We start from the raw sequence: 23,197 nt of genomic DNA, 5'->3' as shown, positions 1-23,197 counted from the left end.
TTAAAGGCTCTGTAAAGGTTACAGGACACTGACATGACAATTACCAATCTATATTTCCAAGGCTGCTCCTGTAGCAGTGACCTTGTTAATCGCACCCAGATTGAAAGGCAGAGAGAGGGAGAACGCAGAACACCCTACTGAACACACAGTGACACAATTCCCCTCTTTGCGTGAATTATTTGGAAGACCCAATGAAAGGGAAATCATCTTGTGCTTGAAAAATGTCAGTTTTTACTTTGTGTGCGCTACACCAGGGTTTCTGACACTGCCATGCCATATTCTCTGCCCTGTCTTCAGCTGCCTGAGACCTAAGCTCTCCAAATCCCTCTCTAAACCTCTCCACCTCTCTTGCTGCCTCCCGAAAGCAATTGTACTTATATTGTGTCTTTATGATAATAAAATGTCCCAAAGTTCTCCTCCTTTAAGACGCCCCTTAAAACCTATCTCTTTGACCGAGCTTCTGACCACCTGTCCTAATATCTCCTTTTATTTTCGGTGTCAAATTTTGTTCTTGATTGAGTTAAAGTGTCTGTCGTGACATGATGTGCAAGTACCTTTAAGGATGCATATCTTCAACTGCTGTCCCTTACTACCCACTAGAGACAGGAAGTGATGTGTAATCCTAGCACTCTGCAGAAAGAATATAACGGTAGTCCTACAGGTCAGGCATGTCTACATAGCTTCCTAGTTAACATTGTCTGCCTATAGTCTTAGCTTCAAATAAAGAACCTCCATTATTGTTTTACCAATCCTTGCTGCATGACTGGTATGTCTGCGACAAATAGAACACCGCAACAGTGCCTTGTGATGTTTACCATGTTGAAGGCGCTATATAAATGCTGGTTGTTACTATTGTGCCATTTTAGTGTGTCATCTTGGAGCCAATTCAAATCCTAAGGGTCACAGAGAGGGAAGGCTCTGAATTACCCCAACCTGTCACGCATCACCCGGATATAGGAATCAGTCTCACAGCAGGCCCATCTCTTTACCAAAGCTGCTCATGTTAGAACCTAGACAAAGTAGTCGGCAAAGAATAGTCTTGGCACAAGGTGCCAAACTCAAGTGCTTTGAACGTCAAGCTAGCTGGCACATCATAAGATGACCTGCACAGGTGCTTTCTACCAGCTAAAGGAGACGGTGCATATCTCATGGCATACACAGAAATTTTGCTGCTTATGGCCACAGTTGAGGGAGGTGTGATCTGGATCCTGAGGTATGAAACTGTGCATTGACAGAGAGTAATTCCACTAATTGTGGAGACTAGGACTAGGGGACATAGTCTAAAAATTAGAGCCAGTAGCAAAGGTTTATAGAAGTTTGGAACACTTTTTCACAAACAACAACTGAGGCTGGATCATTTGTTCATTTTAAATCTGAGACTAATAGGTTTCTGCTAAACAATATGGAATAAAGGTGGGTATATGGAGTTTGGTCACAGATTAGCCATAATCTCATTGATTTGTGGAACAGAATCAAGGGGCCAAATCACAGAATCACAGAATCTCACAGTGCAGAAGAGGCCCTTCAGCCCATCGAGTCTGCACTGACACGTGAGAAACACCTGACCTACCTACCTAATCCCATTTACCAGCACTTGGCCCATGACCTTCCTACTCCTGCCCCTATGTTTCTAATCATATATCCAAAGTTTGCTATCTATCGTGATTGGGTTAGAGCGAGGTAAGCAATGGTGGATGAAGCTTCACACCTCTGGAATGGAATGGAATGGCCATTCAGACTTACATGTCATGTATCCACGCAATTTTGGCAATAGTCTTTTATTAAAATGAGCCGTGCTGCTCATCAACGGCTCTCTCGAGAGTCCCTGGTCTCTGCTGTCTGCCCGTGAGGGGTTAATTCCCCAACCCCACCACTTGTGGGGTGCCTTTCCTTTATTTCTTTGTTGGATGTGGGTGCCAAGCACTTATTGCCCATCCCTAATTGCGCTTGAGAAGGTGGTGGTGAGCTGCCTCCTTGAACCGCTCCAGTCTATGTGGTGTAGGTACACCCACAGTGCTGTTAGGTATCAACCAAATACTGATAATGAATCTTGGGGGAGGTAGGTTGAATCACTTTGGGCTTGAGTTGACTCCAAGATGGTACATACAACAATGAAAAACTGGAACATATTTAACCAGCCCTGGACTGGTTGTAATGTTATTTTAAAACTATATCCAGTGTGTTTGATTTTTCAGAGGGGAAAATGATTTGAAAGCCTGAGAGCAGCTGAATAATTATGGTCAAATCCTGAGGAGTTTCTCCTTAGGACAGACGGATAATTGTTGGGAACGTTGCCACGATTTCTCAATATGGGCTCCCAGCAGCAGGGGTATTCGCTGGAAGCATTCATTCATTAAATCACCCCAAGTAAATTTGAGTGGGATTGTGAGGTCTACCATTTCATGTAGAATTGTATAGAATACCCAGCAAAAGAAAGAGGCCATTCGGCCCATTGCTCCATGCTGGTGTGACTTTCCATGACTACTTCATTGAAATCTGTGAGCATAACCTTGTAGCCTTCTCCCCCTCATGTATTGCCCTGGCTTCCCTTTAAATGAACCTGTGTTATTTGCCCAGTGGTTCCACGTTCTCACAACTTACTGGGTAAGAGATGCAAGGGGGCACACGAGGGAGAACTTCTTTTTAACGCAGCGAGCGTCAATGACCCAGATCTCGCTGCCTACGAGGGCGGTGGAAGCAGAGAATTGGACGGGTGCTTGAGGGAAATGAACCTGAGGGGCTACAGGGGTGGAGTGGGCAGAATGGAGCTGACCGAATTGTACTTCAGTGAGCTGGCATGGACTCAGTGGACTGAATGGACTTCTTTACAGTCGTAAGCACCCTGGGAACTTCCTCCTGAATTCCCTATTGGATTTATTAGTGACTATCTTATATTTATGGCACTCCAGTACTAGTCTCCCTGACACGAGGAAACATCTTCTCTAATCTATCCTTTTAAACCCTTTCATTAACTTAAAGTCTCCGTCTTCTCAGGTATTATAGTAATTATGAATATGCTTGATTAGCCAAGTACTCACTACTCCCTGGGAGCCTGTGACAGGCTGTCAGAAAGATCTGGAATTTGTGGTACACAGCGCTCAAAGTAAATCACAGGCAGCGTGCTGCCTGTTTCTCCATATACAGTCACTGACTGAGGCTCCCAGGCCTCAACGTAAAACCATGAAGGTTTGCAGAGTGTGAAGATCAGGTAAACATCTCATCCAGACTTATAATTATCTTATAATTTACTTGTTCAAATTGTTTCACACCTCCATTCACCTCCAACACTGTGGCACTCCCTTAGTACTCAGATTTTTAAAAATCATTTACGGGCTGTGGGCTTCGCTGGCTGGGCCAGTATTTATTGTCCATCCCTAAATGCCCTTGAGAAGATGGCGGTGAGCTGCCTCCTTGAACCACTGCAGTCCATTTGGTGTAGGTACACCCACAGTGCTGTTAGGGAGGGAGTTCCAAGATTTTGACCTAGCAACAGTGAAGGAACGGTGATATATTTCCAAGTCAGGATGGTGAGTGACTTGGAGGGGAACTTGTAGGTGGTGGTGTTCTCATGTATAGATCCTGTTGTAGGCCTTGAACTCAGGAACTTCTGATCCAGAGAGCTCCTGGCTAATTAAAGTTCTTACCATTCGAAAAGGCGACCTTGCAGGATCACACGGCATTGAACGTCATTCGGCCCATCGTGTCTGTGCTGGATCTTTGAAAGAGATGTCCAATTAGTCCAGCTCCCCTGCTTTTTCCCCGTAGCACTGCACAATTTTGTGTTCCAAGCAGATACCTAATCTTTTTTTGAGAGTTAAGCCTGAATCTGCTTCCAGCGCCCTTTCAGGCAAAGCATTCCAGATCATTGCAACTCACTGCATGAAAAAGAAACTTTCCTCATTTCCACTCTTGTTCTTTTGACAAGTATCTTCCATCTGCAACCCTCAAGCCATGCAAAATATGAGTTAACGTACTCAGCATAAAACCATGGAGATTTGCAGAGTGGAACTGGAACTGATAAAAACCAGGATAAAAAGGTGATGAGGAAGCAGTTATAGATAGAACTAGGAGCAGACCATAATATATCTCCCTCAGCCCTAATCCCTTGCTAACAACATACGAATTAGGAGCAGTAGTAGGCCGTTCAGCCCCTCGAGCCTGCTCTGCCATTCAATAAGGTCATGGCTGATCTGATTGTGGCCTCAGGCTTAAACAGCTAAATCATTAATAATCAAGTGAGTTAAATGATGGAGCAGTAGAAGCCTCCACTTTCCTGCCTGCCCACCATAACCTTTAAGTCCCTCGTCAACCAAGAATTTGTCCAACTCAACCTTGAGTGTATTGAATGACCCAGCTTCCACTGCTCACTGGGGAGGCTAATGAGCCGCTGAGGGAAAAAAAAGATCCTCATCTCCAACTTAAATGGGAGACCCTTCATAAACTGTGCCCCCCAGCACTAGATTCTCCCACGAGGGCAAACATCCTCTGAGCATTGACCCAGTCAAGCCCCCTCAGAATCCTGTATGCTGCAGTAAGGTCTCCTCTCATTCTTAAAAACCGAACCAATAAAGTTAAAGATCTATTAACCCGCAGTGATAACACTTCATTAACTAACTCACTCGATTATCCACGATTTGGCTTTTTAAGCCTTGCTGGCAACACTTACTTCCCACAGGAGGCAGATTTTCAGCAGATACAGAGAAATCGCCTGATCTCTCCAGCGTTCCATTTTCTGCTTCCTCATCATAATCCACTGCTCAACCTGCCACATGTTTTCTCTAAGAAAGAAAGAATCCGAGTGTAGGAAGTTAAATCCCATAAACCCTTCACTTTCCAGACAGGCAAGTAATCCCTGAAAGATAAATTTTAAAATCCCATGTCCTTTATTCCGCATCAAACAACTGATGGCTCCTCTCCCTCTAGTGGCCCAATGACAAACAGCAGGCATTCCGACGGAGAGAAAGAGACATGTCACTGATAAGCCAGTAATTTAATGGGAAGCCATCGCCTCAATTTGAAGAAATGATATGCGAGAAAGACATTGAAGGAGAAATATTCCACTTTGACTCCACCGTATCAGGAAATTTCGCTGTGATTTTCCATCCATTAATTTTAGCAAAGCTAAATTTTGCCTCATCGTCAACTTGTGTGTTTGATTAAAGCCTGTACAAATCACCAGAAAAGTAACATTTAGAAAGCACTTTTAACGTATTGCTCATGAGACATGTCGAAGAGTCATGAGGACTCGAAACGTCAACTCTTTTCTTCTCCACCGATGCTGCCAGACCTGCTGAGTTTTTCCGGGGAATTATTTTGCTCTGATCTGGAATGCACTACCTGAAAGGAGCTTGGGGAGCCTATAGTTCCCTTTTGCTTTCGCCATGGCAACACCTCAGCCAATATAATCGACTTGCCAACTAATCAGCACCCTTTTCTCCTGTGGTATAAATTGTTGTGATCGTTTGAAATTTGCCATTCTTGCATTTGTCCTGATGAGAGCAAGACGAAAATCTTCAGCAAGATGTCTCTCTTTTCAGTGATATTCAAGTTCCGTGCTACCAAGTGACTGTTAATATTGTAAATGTAAGGCTATGGGGATAGTGTGGGTAAAAGGCATTGCAGTGTTCAATCAGCCGTGATCATATTGAATGGCAGTGCAGGCTCAATGGGCTGAATGGCCTTCTTCTGTTCCTATATTCCTAATTTCCTCTAGATAAGACATTGGGGAGGCTAAAGCCATTGCTTTCAGTACACATTATAAAATCTCTCAATGATTCTATCTCCCTCCCCAGCTTCTGAACTCATATCGTCTCCATCACAAAAACTCCCATTTCCGCCTCCATAACATCACCCATTTTCTGCCCTTGCCCCAGCCTGTCTGCTGCTGATACCCTCGTTCAAGTCATTACCTTCACACTTTATTGTAATTCTGTCCTGGCTGGCCTCCTGTCCCAACCCTCTACCCTCCTAAGAACCAGCTCATCCAATACTCTTGCTGCCCATATCTAATCCTACACCAACTCTATCACCCGTGTCCTTGCTGACTTACAATGGCTCCCAGTTTCCTAGCTCATCCAATTTGAAATTCTCATTCATTTCAGACCCCTCCATGATCTCATCCCTATCACTGTAAACCTGCTCCAGCCCTACAACACTTTGAGAACCCTGCATTCAGGACTTGATCTTTTGTGAACTTCAAATAGACACCAACATGGACAGCTGTGCCTTCAGGCATCAATGCCCCTTGTTCTTGGAAAACACTCCATCACCCTCCCCCCACTCTTTAAACACACTATAATCAAAGGTTTGGTCAAAGTTCTCTATATCTCTCCCCCGTTGGCATGACATCCATTATTATTGTAATTTCTGCAATGCACCATGAGATGTTGTTCTACACATTGTGGAGGTGTGATAGAAATGTTAGTTGTTGCACTATGTGCAAAGTACTGCCTCAATGCAGAACCCTATCACAAAGTACTAGTGGTGGACAGATTAATCTAAGATACCAACTTGCAGTTAAAGTACTAACTTCGGAAATTGAAGATAAACCACTTTCTTCCTCTCTTTTGATGTTAGCTGACAACTTTACTGCCTCCTTCATAGATAACCTGAGAGGCCTTGTGGTGCAGTGGGTAGTGCCCCTGCCTCTGAGTAAGAAGTTCTGGGTTTGAGTTCCACTCCAGGACTTGATTTTCATAACGAATTAACACCCCTCATCACGGGGTTCATAATGTGTCCATACAGGCAGATGATCAGCCTGTAAACCCAATATGCCAGCAGCCAGTTGGTAAGAGTGGGAGAGTTTCCTGGTCAGCCAGAACCTGCAGAAGGCAACATGAAAGTCCATGGTCACCAATGCCCTCTTAATGCATGGCACTTGGAGAGAGAATAGACCATATACCATTCTTAAGACGACTCTTATTACTTCCTTTTGTTCCCCTTCACAAAGAGGCCAAATTCAGCAGCCATTGGCAGGCATTAAAACTCACTCAGGCGGACCCTAAGCCAGGTGACTAGTCAATGATGGGGTTTGTTACAACCCTGTTCTCACCCCAACATCTGGACACAAAGATCTTCTAGCTAGGGCGATAACTGCACAGGAGCAGGTACCCTGACCAGTTCAGTCCCCCCTAGTCAAAAAGCAAGTACTGACAGCATCTGTAGAAGCTGCATTTTCATCCTGCCCAGTTAAGTCTGAACAGAAACAAAAAAATACCCAATTTTAAAAATGTTTCATGAAATATTATATATGTTAATCCCCACGCCACCTCCCCCACCCACCCCCCCTCACCCCACCCTCCTCACCCATTCCCACCACCCCCCTTTTTCTAAGTTCCAATGTTCAATCTACATTTTTTTTTTAAAAGAGGTGAATTTATATTCAAATAAGATCAAAACACAGATAGGTTTCATGAAAACTTAATTTGCAGTTGGGACAGAGCAGATGGGGAGGGGTGTGGGGGGGATGGGTGGGGAGGGGGGCGGTGGGAATGGGTGGGGAGGGGGCTGAGGGGTGTGGGGGGAGATGGGTGGGGAGGGGGGCGGTGGGAATGGGTGGGGAGGGGGGTGAGGGGTGTGGGGGGATGGGTGGGGGGGGGGGTGGTGAGGATGGGTGGGGAGGGAGGGGGGGGTGTGGGGGGATGGGTGGGGAGGGGGGTGAGGGGTGTGGGGGGATGGGTGGGGAGGGGGGGGGTGGTGAGGATGGGTGGGGAGGGAGGGGGGGGGTGTGGGGGGATGGGTGGGGAGGGGGGTGAGGGGTGTGGGGGGATGGGTGGGGAGGGGGGTGAGGGTTGTGGGGGGATGGGTGGGGAGGGGGGTGAGGGTTGTGGGGGGATGGGTGGGGAGGGGGGTGTGGTGAGGATGGGTGGGGAGGTGGGGGGGTGAGTGGGGATGGGTGGGGAGGGGGGGGGTGTGGGGGGATGGGTGGGGAGGGGGGGGGGGTGTGGGGGGATGGGTGGGGAGGGGGGTGAGGGGTGTGGTGAGGATGGGTGGGGAGGGGGGTGAGGGGTGTGGGGGGATGGGTGGGGAGGGGGGTGAGGGGTGTGGGGGGATGGGTGGGGAGGGGGGTGAGGGGTGTGGGGGGATGGGTGGGGAGGGGGGGGTGTGGGGGGATGGGTGGGGAGGGGGGTGAGGGGTGTGGGGGGATGGGTGGGGAGGGGGGGGTGTGGTGAGGATGGGTGGGGAGGGGGGTGAGGGGTGTGGGGGGATGGGTGGGGAGGGGGGGTGGTGAGGATGGGTGGGGGAGGTGGCGTGGGGATGAAGGTGGGAGCCAGACCATGGCCCAATTGTTCAATGCCCACACAAGCCTCCTCCCACCCGCTTCATTTAACCTGATCAACAAATCCTGTAACTCCTATTGCTCTTTCCCTCTTGTGTACAACAGAGGTTCTACACGCAGCTGGTCAGAGACACCTGTGGAAGATTGAAATGGAGACAATGGGAGCTGGCAGGACACATATTTCACCTCCCGGATGTATACTCCACCAGAGCGGCAGTAGAACGGACACTGCCAGATGGAGGAAGACGGGGTCAGCCAAAGATGACTTGGCGAAGTACACTTTAGGAGAACCTTCAGGAGTGGATACCACCGGGGCTGGAGCGAGAGAGATTTTGATGGACCAGGGCCACGTTCCTCCAGTCCCGTGCAGGATAAAGTCTAAGTAAGTCTTGCATTGACCGAGCTTCCTGTCCAATGTATCTTTGCTATTTGCCTCAATTATTTGTAATAGCGAGTTCCACATTCTCACCATTCTTTGTGAAAAGAAGTTTCTCTTGAATTCCCCATTGGATTAATTAGTGACAATCTTACATTTATGAACCCTAGTTCTAGTCTTCTCCTACAAGTGGAAATATTCTTTCTGGAACTACCCTAAAAAATCTCTTTCGTAATCTTAACTACCTCTTTCAGGTCAATGTTGCAAGAATCCTTTTCTCTCTCCAGCCTTGTAACGTAAACAAATAGGAAAGGGGAGTTTCAAACAGTCAATGTCAGAACAAAAACAGAATTACCTGGAAAAACTCAGCAGGTCTGGCAGCATTGGCGGAGAAGAAAAGAGTTGACGTTTCGAGTCCTCATAACCCTTCAACAGAACTGATTGAATGTTAGAAGAGGGGTGAAATATATGCTGATTTAAGGTGGGGGCGGGGGGCGGAGGAAAAGAAGTGGGGGGGGCAGGGTGGTGTGGTTGTAGGGACAAGCAAGCAGTGATAGAAGCAGATAATCAAAAGATGTCACAGACAATGGAACAAAGAAGTGTTGAAGGTGGTGATATTATCTAAACGAATGTGCTAATTAAGAATGGATGGCAGGGCACTCACAGTACAGCTCAGTCTGAAGCTGCAGCTTCAGCTAGGCATTCATTCTTTGGAAGAGCACAATCCTCGTTATTTTCTTTAACGAATAAACACCCCCTCATCATGGGGTTCATCATAGATAAACAAGGCTGAATGGCACTGATCAAAGCTTCGTAGCCATGTTAACATGCCCTACTAGGGTTCTGCACAGGCAGATTTTAGGAAGAATGCAAGGGCCCTCAAGAGGTTACAGAGGAGATTTACCAGAATGGTTCCTGGGATGAGGGACTTTAGCTGCAAGGTTAGGTTGCAGAAGCCAGGGCTGTTGGATTTGATAAAGGTGTTCAAGATTTGATTGAGGTATCCAAGATTATGACTGTTTTGGATAAGGTAGGCAAAGAAAAGCTGTTCACATTAGCTGATGGTACAAGGATTAAGGGAGATGGATTTAAGATTTGGGTGAGAGATGCAGAGGGAACGTGAGGAGAAATCACTTTTTTTTCCTTTACACAGAACGGTAATGATCTAGAACTCACTGCCTACGAGGGTTGGAAGCGGACAATAGGGATTTGGATAGGCACTGGAGGGAAATAAACTTAGGGCTACGGGGATAGAGTGCGGGAATAGGACGGATTGGAATGCTCTGCAGAGCTGGCATGGACTCAATGGGCTGAATGACCGCCTTCTGTGCTGTAATGACTCTAAATGTACCTTAGTGTTAAGCAATCCATACAGAACCAAAAGTCACATGGTTAGAATATGGAACTCTCTACCACAAGTAATTGAGGTGAATAGCTTAGGTACATTTAAGGGGGAGATGGTAAACACAAAAAGGTGAAAGGAATAGAAGGATGTGTTGATAAGATGAGATGAAGTGGGCATAAACACCAGCAGAGAGCAGTTGGGCCAAATGGCCTGCTTCTCTGCTGTACATTTTTCAGTACAGTAATGTTTAACGGGGAGACATAGGAACATAGAAAATAGGAGTAGGCCATTCGGCCCTTTGAGCCTGCTCCGCCATTCATTATAATCATGGCTGATCATCCAATTCAATAGCCTGCTCCCACTTTCTCCCCATACCCTTTGATCCCTTTCGCCCCAGCTCATTCTTGAAAACATACAATGTATTGGTCTCAACTACTTCTGTGGTAGCGAATTCCATAGGCTCACCACTCTCTGGGTGAAGAAATTTCTCCTCATCTTAGTCCTAAACAGTCTACCCCATATCCTCAGACTGGGACCCCTGGTTCTGGACTCCCCCACCATCGGGACCATCCTTCCTGCATCTACCCTGATAGAATTTTATAGGTTTCTACGAGATCAGTGCAAGTTAACTGATTTCAGTTGAGACAGAATTGGAGCCAGTGCCCTTGGCACCATGTATTGGGGGGAGGGGGATAAATCAGCCTGGGTAACTGCACCCAATTGCTGCTCAGTGATTCTATTGAAAGTTGAAGGTATGTTGAGGTGAAGGCATGTTGACCTTTGAGTGACAGCATGGCTGGCACACAAATGAAAGCAAATACTTTGGAGTTTTTGGCAACCTGGGAAGCAAAGAATTAATTCCATGATCAAAAGCTCCCAGTAAGAAGGCGATGTCAGAAGGGAGTGCCGTTCAGAGAGAAGGCTGCAATCCTCAACTCTGACCCAACCTGATTAGGAGCATGCTACCCAATGGAATGCAATGTCCTGGCGATTAACCCTCTCTTAGGCCAGTACAATTGCCTGCCTCACTGAGAAGCAGGGTTAAAACTCCGTAAGGAGGTGGTGGGGGGGTGGGGGTGTTGAGGCTACTATACAAGCATGTACCAGCAGAGGGAGTTGGCTAGGCAGAGATAACAAAGGATTCCTGTTTTACAGCTCAGGCAGTTCTAATTCTAAATACCCCTGGCTGAATACATAACTGTTTCTGTCCCAAGAATTTCACAGAAGGCTGGCGATTATAAATCTTCCAAACATCAACAGGGGCAGCCAAATGGTCTGGAATGAGAAGGTCTATAAATTGTAGACATACACAGGCAATCTGTCAATCACAACTTTATTAAAATATGCAATGACAGTTCACAAAGGCCACCTTTGAAATTCAATATTTTAAAAGGAAACAGAACAATTCCTCCCTAAAAAAATAAATTTGCACTTGCATCAGTATAAATATTATAACAAAAAAAAAACTTTCAGTCCTATACACCGACTAGCGTTTGTGCTTCTCCGCATGCATATCCACGATTAAAGGTTGATGTCCGTTTTTGTACCCTTACATATTTCAACACAAATGCAGTCAGCGATTTGCATTTTCATTTACGATTATGTAATGCACAATGCCGTTTGGGTCTTTTACTGAAAGCATCAGCAGCACATTGATCAGTGTTCAATTACAGTAAGAGGAGCATCATATCACAACCTTCATTGGTGCCATGAATCGCAATAAAATACAAACGCCAAATTAAAAATCTGTCACTAAACCCCCCCCCCCTTCCCCTTTAACAAAACGACTAATTTGGAAGTGCGCCACACACCTAGGCGTGTCCCACAGCTGTTGAATATTTTTGCGCTTATACAGTGGTTTGCAACTCATTCAAGTAAGGGTAAAAAAACATTCACAGTAAAAAGAACATAAAAGCATCTCTACTGTCCAACTCATTCAGTTCACAGCAAGAGTACAGAGGTCCTGTAAAAAAAAATAATAATAAGACTTTTGTACAGTGTCTAACTCGAACAAAAATTGTCGCAACACAAAATGAGCATCGGAGGAAACTTTGGTACAGCTTTTTTTCTTTGTTAAAAGAATACAACATGGCAAGAAACAGTGAAAGCAGATGGCTGAATTAAAACGTCAAGTTTCGATAGGTTTCTCTGGGTTAACAAGACTACGAGCAGATCCCTGATGTGCTAAAGTGCCCTAGTTTCGACTTTGGTATCAGCGGGTGCAACAGTAACCTGCCCCCTGGTCACTTCAGAGTCAGTAGTTTATAACCCACCTGGCAAATGTTATGCTTGCTGCGTAATTCAATTAGAGCTTACCACAGATTGCCAACCCGGAATGGGATCTGTTGACTGCATGACCTTTCACCCCTCAGGTTTTCTGAAGTGGTGGGGGGGGGGAGAAATTCAGTTTAAAAAATAGAAGCTGCAATGTGTCTGGAAGAAAAAGATCCACTCAAGGGTCTTTTTAAACCACCAGCCCTGGAGCTAATTGTTCAAGAGTTCATTACCAGCCGTATGAAATTTCTAAAGGGGGCTGGTCCACACTTCCCTGCAGGCTGGAGTCTCCACAGCGAGAGCCAGCATAGCCTCCCGCCACTCTTTGTGGAGGGAAAGCCCAGTCTAGCCCAGCTGGGAAGGCACCGACACTCTGCAACAGTTCAAGGGAGGCAGCCACCGCCACCTTCGTCAAAACTGGGCAACCAGGAGGGATGGGCATCAAAGGTGGCCTCACCAGCAATGTCCACAAACTGCCTCTGCCACCCAACGCACCCCCCCCCCCCCAACTCCCTTCCCTCATGCCCCTCAACCGGGCTTGGGGAAGACTCCAATGCTTCCAGTCAGCTCCGCTGACTCATCTGTAACCCGTGTTGGCCAATCGCACCCCACCCCCCCAGTTAAAAGAACAATTAATCACCGCCACATCCCACACAACTCATTGTACAATTCTATTTGCTGGAAATGGTTCACAAAGCTTATTACAGTAGTAACACATTAAATACTCATTGATCAGCAGTGCGGGCACAGAGCAAATAACCTTGGTCCAAACCCCTCCCCCTGCCCCACTCACATCAGTTAAAAAAAGGTTACGTGATGGGAATTAGATCACAAACTGCAGCTCGCTTGATAAAAACGGAATGAACTTTTCGTTTCTATAGCACCTTCCACAAGCTCCACCCACCCACCACCCCCAGGAATGTCCCAAAGTGCTTTCCAGCCAATAAAGTGGTTTTGAAGCGTGGTTGCAATGTGCCGAATCACGACCATGGGAGATCTGCTCCGTGGGTTAGGTGCAGAGAAATCGTAAAACTCGTTTAAAAAGGCGTACATGATTTTGTCGGGAGCTTACTCTCCCCCCATCCCCACCCTGGATAGAAGGATTGATGCTGGTTCAGTGGATAAGTACTAACTCGCAACATAGTGCGAGCCGCCATTTTGTTGTAGTTGTTCCCTAGGCTGGGTGACCAGGGGCAGGGACACTGCTGGACATTACACACCATAGTCTGTCCAACAGCTGGGAAAATTTAGATACGCACTCCTGGCAGCTCCCTGCTCAGACCACACGCTGGCACTGCCTGTTCAGTTAGAATACCGTCCACAGTTTTGGACACCATAATTTTTAAAATATCAAGGCAGATGGTGCAACAAAAAAAAGATTTATGAGGAAGATAAGGGAACTGAGTTATAACTATCCGGAAAGCCTGAATAGTCTGGGGGCTCTTTTCTGTAGGAGGCTGAGGGGCGAGTTGATAGAAATCTTTAGGATTATTAAAGGCTTTGATAGAAAAGGAGAAGAGGTTTCCACTTTTCTCCCCCCCACACCCACCACCTCCTCCAAAACTACAGGTCAACAAAACAAGGAATTAAGGAGAAACTGTTTTACCCAGAAAGTGGCAAGAATGTGGAACACTACCACTGGGTGTAATTGAGGTGAATAGCATAGATGCCTTTTAGGGGAAGTTAGGTAACCACATGAGGGGGTAAGGAATGGAAGAGTATGTTGCTAAAGTTAGGTGAAGAGAGGGGAAGGAGGCCATGCGGAGCGTAAACTCCAGCAGAGATCCGATGGAGGAGTGGTCTGTGTCCGTGTTGTAAGCTCAATGTAACTACATCTGCAGGGTGGTGGAGAATGGCAGGAAGATTGCATTGGATTCTCTGAGTTAACAGATAAGCCTGGGGTGAACGGGTACAGAATATTGAAGGCATTTTAGCAGATGATTGAACCACGCTGGTGTCAATACTCATGCACAGCCATTTGACTATTATTCATGCTCAGGACTAAAGTCAGAGTTAAAGTATATCACAAAGTTTTAACCCTCACACACACACACTAAACAGAATGGACCGTAGCAGTGCCTGCAGCAAGTTAGGAGGCACTTAGACAAGGCTATTAAAGGTTAGAGAGCCAGGAGTTAGAATTTATTTGAATGGCAGGCTTGAGGGGCTGAATGGCCTGCTCATAAGTTACTAATTAAGCAGTTCAGAGCTTTTGGTTGTTTTTAGGAACCAGTATAAACTGTCCTGGTAAATTTACCTTTCAGTAATTTCAACAAACATACATGGCATTGACCTCTATTGCACACTTGCCCTCTCCTTGGCTGATAACTCTATATGGCTAACCAGAGAGCAGCAATACATAGATTTTCCACACAAAATGAAGTGCATTACTGGAAATGCAGTGATGCTTCACTGGGGTCTTTGGTCTAGTCTGAGAAGTAAGATCACCAATTTCCCTTACTGCACCTCACAACCCACCATTCACAGGTACAACACAGTCCCGATTGGATTGTAACTGCTTTATGCATTATCGGAAGGACTAAAGGAACAACTAGCAATCAGACAGCTCTCACAGAATTACAGATTTCCCTTGTAGCGTTTCATTTTCTGGATCGCTGCACCTGCGCTTTCCACAACCTGCTCCCAATTAGAATTAATCTGAAATACACTATGGTCCATTAAGCGACATCTATAATCTGAATTTAACGCATTAAAAATGTCGACAATAATTTTAAGCAATAGTCTGGGAATGTTTGTGCCCAGTTAACACACAGACTCAATTCACCGCCAGCATTGGTGCATCATGACCAGATGACTCGCCTTAAGCAGAGGCACCGAGGCAGAGGTCACTGCTCCGTGGAAACAGTGAGTGGTCAATCCACGGAGCAGATTCCTTCAGGAAACGATGAAAGGAGTTAGTATCTGTTCAAATGCAAAACGAGAGCGCACTGTTCCATTTTATACAATGTGGGAGTAACTTGAGACACAGTATGGGGTAAGATGAGGAAAAAGGTAACTTTGGCCTTATGGCTTTTCTTGTATCATGTCTGGGCTTGGGTCTGGCATAGAGTATTTGAGATCCTCAGACTCATCGCTTATCGAGTATGTCTCCTTTTCTCGTGCCGTCAGTTTAAGTGGCTATTGTGAACTTAGTGCTCAGCATTTTGACGCTAAAAGGTGCTGAGGCACAAGGGGTGACAGGATGGTAAACAGCCTTTAAGCAAAGTAACCTGATGTTACAGAATCACGTTAATTCTAAAGCAACTGCTTGCAGTTCATTACCAGAACAGCGAACCTCGTCTCAAGGGCCTCGTGCAGACATTCTGATAGCTCAGGAGGTCAGCCAAATGGCACATTATTCTGGTAGCTTTTGTACTTCAAAACATCCACACATAATGACAGGAAGATGGAAATGACTAAATTCCTAATTTTCGACCAATTGCTTTAAGATCTGGCCAACATAATGCTTATATCTCTGTAATCTCTCCAAGCTTCTCAACCCTCCCAGAACTCCATATTCCTCCAATTCCGGCCTCTAGTCTATCCCCTCCCTCCTGTCATTACTGGCTGTTCATTCAGCCAATTAGGCCCTAAGCTCTGAAATTCCCTCCCTAAACTCTTCTCTAACTCTTTCCTTCTTAAAACCTACCTCTTTGACCAAGCTTTCGGTCGCCTGTCCTAATGTTTTCTTTTTTAGCTCAGTTTCAGTTCTGAAAACAATCCTGCAAAGTGCCTTGGGATGTTTGCCTACATCAAAGGCGCTACATAAATGCAAGTTGTTCTTTTGCTTATGATCAATTGTGGGTTAGGTTATTCCCCAAGCATCAGTGCATCTTTAACCAAAGCACACGCATCCACTCATTTGGTCCCACACTGATAGTATACCCCTGGACAAGGAACCTGAAGCCAAGAGTGCGAGGGTGAAGTTAGCAACTCCACAGGGAGCCATTGTGGGGGAGACCTCGAGTGCCCACGGACAGGCTGTGCTACAAGGGGCCCCTGTTGTTGTTGCTGCTGCCATACTTACACAATGATATCAGTCGATTTATGTGCTAAGGGTGCGTATAGCTAGCACTCTGCAGGCACTTACAGATGTAAGCAATGCACCTCAGGATTGCCAAAGCAAAAATCACTTAAAACAAGCTACTTTCCTTAAATCCAACCTTATTCCCTCCATGGTTCTAGTACATCTGGTTACATAACATTTCCATCTCTAATTCCTCATTCTTTAGCACAGCCTAAAAGTGTCTTCACAACACCATTTATCCCATCCACAACACCATTAACAATGGCTCACCATCACTACTTCCCTTACCCCCTCCTACATACAAATCATCATTGACCCCTTACTACTCAATCCATCGGTCATTCCAATTCTTTAGATCCATTCCACCCAGTCTAAAAGCTCTTTAATTGAAGACCCTTTGCAATGGGCCACATTTTGAATTTTAAAGCATTGCAAAAACAAAAAAACATTCAGCCCTGTAAGTTTTTTCTCAGCATGAGAGATCACAAAAGGTTATCCTTCACACTGCCCAGAAAGGTGAGCAGTGCCAAAAGGACACTGGACAGTTTTCAGGCTGAACCTTGTCACCTTGTGCCTATTTACTAACAACACTAGCAAGCCAATGAAGCCACGGACCAGGGCATTCTAAGGATGTTTCCCAGTGTGCAGTGACACGTTAAAGCCACCATTGTAATGTTTTATTCATGGGAGTGCACACAAGGATTACATGTTACAACACTTCTTACGGAGCCTTCCAATCAGCTAGGGGCAATTGGCCAATTTATAAATAATCTCCTGACTGTCCAGTAAACATTTTGTTTGTGCAAGAAAAGAAAGAGAAGACTTGGCTCCTGGTCGATGGGTCCAACATTTTTAGCTGCACGCAAGTTCTTATCCTAGTGCTAAACCATAAGTCTTCAAATTTGAAGGCCACTCCTGTTGGTTACACTTGCATATAGTCCCTGGTTGAAGCATGCCCTCTTTGTATTGAACCTGCTTCCTTTGCCGTTTTCCTGGACCAGGTTAACCTGGTTTTCCAGTTGCTCTCAAGGCCTCTTCAAGCTTGGTTCTGTAGTTGCCATAGCGCCTCTTCAAGTGCTGAAATTGATCGTCTTCCTCTTTAGCCAATATACGCAAGAAGTTCTGCAGCTCGGGCAGACTGAAGGCTTCCCACTAAAGAACAAGCGACTTGGTTAAAAGCACAACATAAACAGCGGTACAAAAAAACCAAAGACAAAACAGCGCTCAAAATCGGAAACAAAAGCAAAAACATACAGCAGATTGAGGAGTATTGTTAGACACTATACAGAAACGGAGATAATCTAAGCTGATGCACAGGCTTCAAGGCCAATTTGGGGAAGCTAGGCAGACTTAAATCTTGGGCAGCATTGTTGGCAGCTATTTCAGAAAACTAAAACACAGGTAGGATGGGCCAAAACAGCATCGCCCATCTGGAATTTTCTTGTGAAACAGAGAGGTATGTTGTTGTTTTGGGTACAATCCAGTTTAATGAAGGATTACACTTGAAACAATCACCCATTCATCATCCTCCTGTGCATTTTCAAATATCCAATTTAATAGGATAAGAAATAGGAGCAGAAGAAGAACACTCAGCCCTTTGAGCTTGCTCCACCATTCTATACAATCAAGGCTGATGATCTACCTCAACTCCACTTTCCCAACCACTCCCCTCATCCCATGATTCACTGAGGCGCCAAAAAACCACCTATCTCAGCCTTAAATGTATCATATTCAATAATGGCACATCCGCAACCCTCCAAATATTTAAGGTTCACAACCCTTTGAATGAAGAAATTTTTCTCCTCATCTCAGTCCTAAATGATCAGCCCCTTACCCTGAGACTTTGTCCCTGGGTTCTAGATTCCCCAGCCAGGGTGAACAATCATTGGAGCACCTAGTGAAGCTTCCGTATATTGCCTCCAATGCGAGTATATCGTTCCTTAAATATGGAGAACATAAGTTCTCAGAGTATTCCAGGTTTGGTCTCACCAAAGCCTTGTACAATTGTAGCGAGACTTCATTTACAAGTTTCACGCCTTTTAAGAAACATTCCGTTTTTCTATTCTTACAGCCAAAGTGAATAAGCTCACACTTCCCCACATTATACTCCATCTGCAACTTGATGCCCACTCACTCAACCTGTCTAAGTCTCTTTGGAGCCTCTGTGATCTCATAGAACTCGTTGAGGTGGTCAGGCATTAAGAGCAACTTATTTTTGCCCTAATTCTATGTTTCCGGCTAGCAGAATAAAAAAACGGCAACCACAAAGGACAGAAAATTGGTCACTTACAAGCACTTCCCCAGTCTCATGCTCACGGAGGACAAAACCCAGAGTGTCAGAGCTGGGCCCGGCAAGCAGGCGGAGGTAAAGAGGATGTTCAGCATCCAGCAGCTTGCTCATGTGGACTGCAAATAGGAGAGAGAAAAAAAATAGGATGAGTCTGTTGGACAAATGTTTGGTGTCATAAATTAGTGGCTCGCAAATGTTTTCTCCCCCATATCACTTGGACAGGGCAAGGCTCTGTGGCCCCCACCTACAAGTCTTAGCCCACCCGCTTTCATCAGCCACTGCAAGGAAAAGCTCAGCAGAATCAGTGGGAGGAATAGCTCTGCTTTTGACGAGACACCAATGGGATGATGTCTGGTCCCAAGCTCCACATGCACCCAGTTCCTCCTCTGTTTTCCGCCCATACCAATCTCGCTGACGTATGTGGCAATAGTAGCATAAATCTTGCTCACAAAACTACATCGTTGCCGCTTGCACTAACGGTGACTTGTGCCGCACACCCAGGAGCTGGTGCGGTTGCGTGACATTACGCGAGGGGTGGTTGGGGGAGGGGGTTGGGGGAGGAGGGACAAGGGTTCTGGCCCGTTCTCTTGTAGGGTCTCGGTTGTGGAGTTGAGCATCAGCGGCTTGCACTTTGGACCAGCCCATGGATCGCCTGAAGAACCCTTGCAGATCACCACCCTTTGAGGTCCATGGTCATGAAATTCCTGGCATTACGTTCTGCTGGTGCGTGTGCAGTGGAGTGGAACACCTCCTTCCCCCACCCCCAACCCCTCACACAGCAACTACTGCAGCAAAAATAATGTCACCATGCAAGTAAGCTCATTAGATTGCAGTATTCTTGTAAATAATTGTAATATTGTAAATAATAGCTGGCCCAGGTATTCCACCATTAAGAGTGAGCTGGAAAATTTGTCCTCTAAGCACCCATGGCAACGTAGTAACAAATGAGCTGCATTAGGAGCTCCTCGATTCTTATGTAGACCTAAGCTAGGTAGGCCAGCGAGCTGGATGAGAATTGGTGTGGACGAGGTTACAGGAGATAATTGTCTAGGTAGCCGTGCCACTTGGAGGGAGGTGGAGGAGTCGGCCCATCACTCAGGGGCTGGAAAGTCTTCTCTGTAGACCAAACAGGCAGGATGCCCTGTTGGACAAGCTTAGCACTGTTATGTACTAGTTAACCATGTGGTTTAAACTGGTTAACCTCCACCCCAGCTGGAGACCCCCCAAATCTTGCTTTTTGCCAATCCGGAGGGTGGTGGTGGGGAGAGTGAACACACAATGTCAATATGTCAGTCAAATCAGAAAGCCCACAGCCAGGTCTCCCAATTGGATACCTTTACAAGTGTGACGGGTATGTCAGGCACCCAACTGACTGAGGGATGGGGGGAATAAAAAAAAAGAGATGAGGGTGGCCATTTGGTTCATGTTAATTCATCCATAAAACAGGCCCAGCAGCTCCCCCCCTCCACAACATTTTTTTTTAAAAAAAGAACAATTTAGAAAACAAGTCTGCCTTTTTCACAGCCCCAGAGGGAGCATTATTTTTTCTCTTAAAGAGAACAATGACACCACTGCTTTGGATCCAAATGTCACTATGCTCAGTATTCAATGTTTTTATTCAAAAAGAATAAATCGTATGTAATGTGGGCCTGAATAGACCTTTTATTCACCAAATTTGCTACCTGTAGGCTTTTTAAATGTAAGAAAAATACAGTACTGCATTATATTTAATACTAGATGTTTGGAAAATAAAGTTACAAGAAGCTGATAACAGCAGGAATCAGGCATTCCTTTATATACTAACAGCCAACATGTACAGAATGTCTTAATCAGATTTGCAAAGAAGAATGGTTGTTTTTTTGTCCCTGGCATTTATGGTTTTGTGTAAGTGATGGTGAAGAAAGAGAGCAAAGCATTGGGACTGAAAATTTCCTACATCAAATCGGTTACTCCAGTTGTAAGAAAAATCCATGCTGACGCTCCGGTGCAGCGCTGAGGGAGTGCTGCATTGTCAAGGCTAAGTCATACACCAAGATCCCGTTTACCCTCCCAAGTGAAGGCTAAAGATCCCACAGCAAAATATTTCGAAGAGGAGCCTGGGGAGGGGGAGGGGGTTTGCCCTGGCATCCTGGCCAATGTTTATCCCTCTATTGACACTATCAAATAGATTCTCTGGTCATATTAACTGCAGATGTTCAAGGCAGCAGCTTACCGCCACCTTCTCAAGGGCAATTAGGGACGGGCAACAAATGACAGCCTAGCCAGTGATGCACACATCCCTTGAATGAATAAATATTACATTACTGTTTATGGAGCTAGCTGTGTGCAAATTGGCTACCGCATTACCCATGTTATAATAGTGACTACACTTCAAAAAGTACTTCGCTGACCGTGAAGGGCTTTGGGGCATCTGGGTGTTGTGAATGGAGCTACATAAATGCAAGTACTTCCTTCAAGTGCCTCTTTTTAAAGAAAACTGTAGTAGAGTCGTTATGGCAACTTATGTTTCACACCAGTAACATCTTACCTTGCTCTTCCTTGCGGGACCGCTTGAAGAGTGCAAACTTGGCAGGGTTATCGGCAACCATGAACTTCTTCAGCAAGGCCTCAATGACTTCCTTCACGGTATTGCTGCTGCTGATGTGGAGAGTGTTCGTAGTATCCTTGGGCATGTAGAAGGCAATCTCATTGTTGTTATTATACGGGTGGCTCCCTTGAGTGGTCATGGGGCGAATGGTAATCGGCCTGCGCAAGTCCATCTGAACTTTGATAAAACCAGTGTATACTTCATTTGAATTCTAGAGAAGAAGAGAATATAGAAGTTGGAAAATAAAGCGTGCTTCCAGGATTTCATACACACGGCTCAGCAGTAGAATCGAGATAGAGGTTAGAGCCTTTTACGACATGGTGCAGTTATCAAGAGGTGTTATCTGGTGATATTAAGTAGAATTATGTAGACTTTACAGCACAGAATCAGGCCCATTCAGCCATACTAGTCTATTCCCTCATGCCTCCTCCTACTCTATTTCATCTCAACATATCAAGATATCCTTCTATTTCTTTCTCCCTCATGCGACTCTTAACTATTCCTTGTGATAGCAAGTCCCACATTGGATAAAGAAGTTTCTCCTAAATTCCTTATTGGATTTATTAGTGACTACCTTATATTTACCACCCATTAGTTTTAGATTTCCCCCACAAGTGGAAACATCTTTGCCAGGTCCATCCTATCAAATAATTTCATCATCTTAAAGATAATCAAGTAACCTCTGTACTTTGGGATGGTCCTTCTTGCTGGTGGACTCTAGGTGTGATCGTTGGTCACTGGACAGATTGTGGTCATACTCTGCTACTTGCTCAACACTTGTTTATTAGTGCTACAACTAAACATGTTACAGAGAGTAGGCATAAAAGCAAAATATTGGAGATGCAAACAAAAACAGAAAATGCTGTAAAAACTCAAGATCTAACAGCATCTGTGGAGAGAAAGACAGAGTTAATGTTTCAAGCCTATATGTCTCTTCTTCAGTGCTCTAGAGTAGGCATGTTGCTCCTGATCATGGTGTTCCAATTTCTCTCTCGCAGGAGTCTAACACATGACTCTTACTGACATCAGTGATACACCATCTATTCTATTAATACTTCATACTACACCCTCAGCCTTTTCTTCCCCAGAGAAAAGAGCCCCAGCCTTTTCAATCTTCCCTGTGGGTTATTACCTCTCCTTTTGTTTATTTTTTGCAGAATTATTTACCGGCTCCCATTTCTATCCAAAAGAGGGACTCAGCACCAGGATAGGTCTCCTCCAGTACTCTGCAAGTACGCTACCCATTGTAGACTTGAGCCTGCAATCCCAGGTATATCTCAGCTAGAGTGGGGGTGGGGTACTAGAACTGATCTCCATGACCTTGGGCTGGGAGTGAGAGGTCGTAAATCAAACATAGCTGCAGTGTCCCCACCCCTCTCATTGACTAACATGCCAACACCCTTTTGGAGAATGTGCCCATCATGAGGCAGCATCTTTTGGTACAGTAAAAATGAGCTTAATTCCTTTGATTCTAAACAGATGTTACCACATGCAATTTTACAGCATATTCTTTTTCTTTCAAATTTATTCCCTTCCCCCTCCCTTTATTCTTCTTCCCAGAGCTTCCTGCCTTGACATAACATTATGTCTGATTATGGTCTTGAACAGAAAGGTATGTTAAAAGCACTATATAAATGCAATTATTGTAACTTCAGCACAAAAACATGTATTATTAGCTCCCATTCTTATCATGACCCCCAATAGTGAGACCACAATTGGTCAATTCTGAATTTAAAAACAATAATCCTCCAACGTAGCTAGTCAAGATACAACTGTACATCTGGACTCTTCACAAAGCGTCATCAGTTCATGAAATGATACAGCACAAAGGGCAGGAGGCCATTTGGCCCATCGTGCCTATGTTGACTCTTTGAAAGAGCTGTCCAATTAATCCCATTGACCTGCCCCAGAGTACTGCAAAATTTACCCCCTTCAAAGTATTTACCAATTCCCTTGTGAAAGTTATCAATTGAATTGCATACACTCTCACTGCATATATAACTCACTGCACAAAAACTTC

At 45.3% G+C, this 23,197-nt stretch overlaps 1 protein-coding gene across 3 annotated transcripts in view; it reads right to left on the bottom strand.

Moving 5' to 3' along the window:
• Positions 1 to 11,315: 11,315 nt before the first annotated feature.
• rassf3 (Ras association domain family member 3) overlaps positions 11,316 to 23,197 on the bottom strand; it is a 203,001-nt gene continuing 191,119 nt past the window's right edge. For all 3 annotated transcript variants that reach the window (XM_041216090.1, XM_041216091.1, XM_041216092.1), the window contains 3 exons: positions 21,118 to 21,388; positions 18,591 to 18,706; positions 11,316 to 17,452 (listed from right to left, as the gene is read on the bottom strand). In XM_041216090.1, the coding sequence (XP_041072024.1) occupies positions 17,303 to 17,452; positions 18,591 to 18,706; positions 21,118 to 21,388 (537 nt within the window). In that variant the 3' untranslated portion in view covers positions 11,316 to 17,302. The remainder of the gene's footprint in view (positions 17,453 to 18,590; positions 18,707 to 21,117; positions 21,389 to 23,197) is intronic.

Source organism: Carcharodon carcharias, chromosome 21 (genome assembly GCF_017639515.1).
Source record: "Carcharodon carcharias isolate sCarCar2 chromosome 21, sCarCar2.pri, whole genome shotgun sequence".
Lineage (NCBI taxonomy): Eukaryota > Metazoa > Chordata > Chondrichthyes > Lamniformes > Lamnidae > Carcharodon > Carcharodon carcharias.
This window is presented reverse-complemented; position numbering and strand designations above follow the sequence as displayed.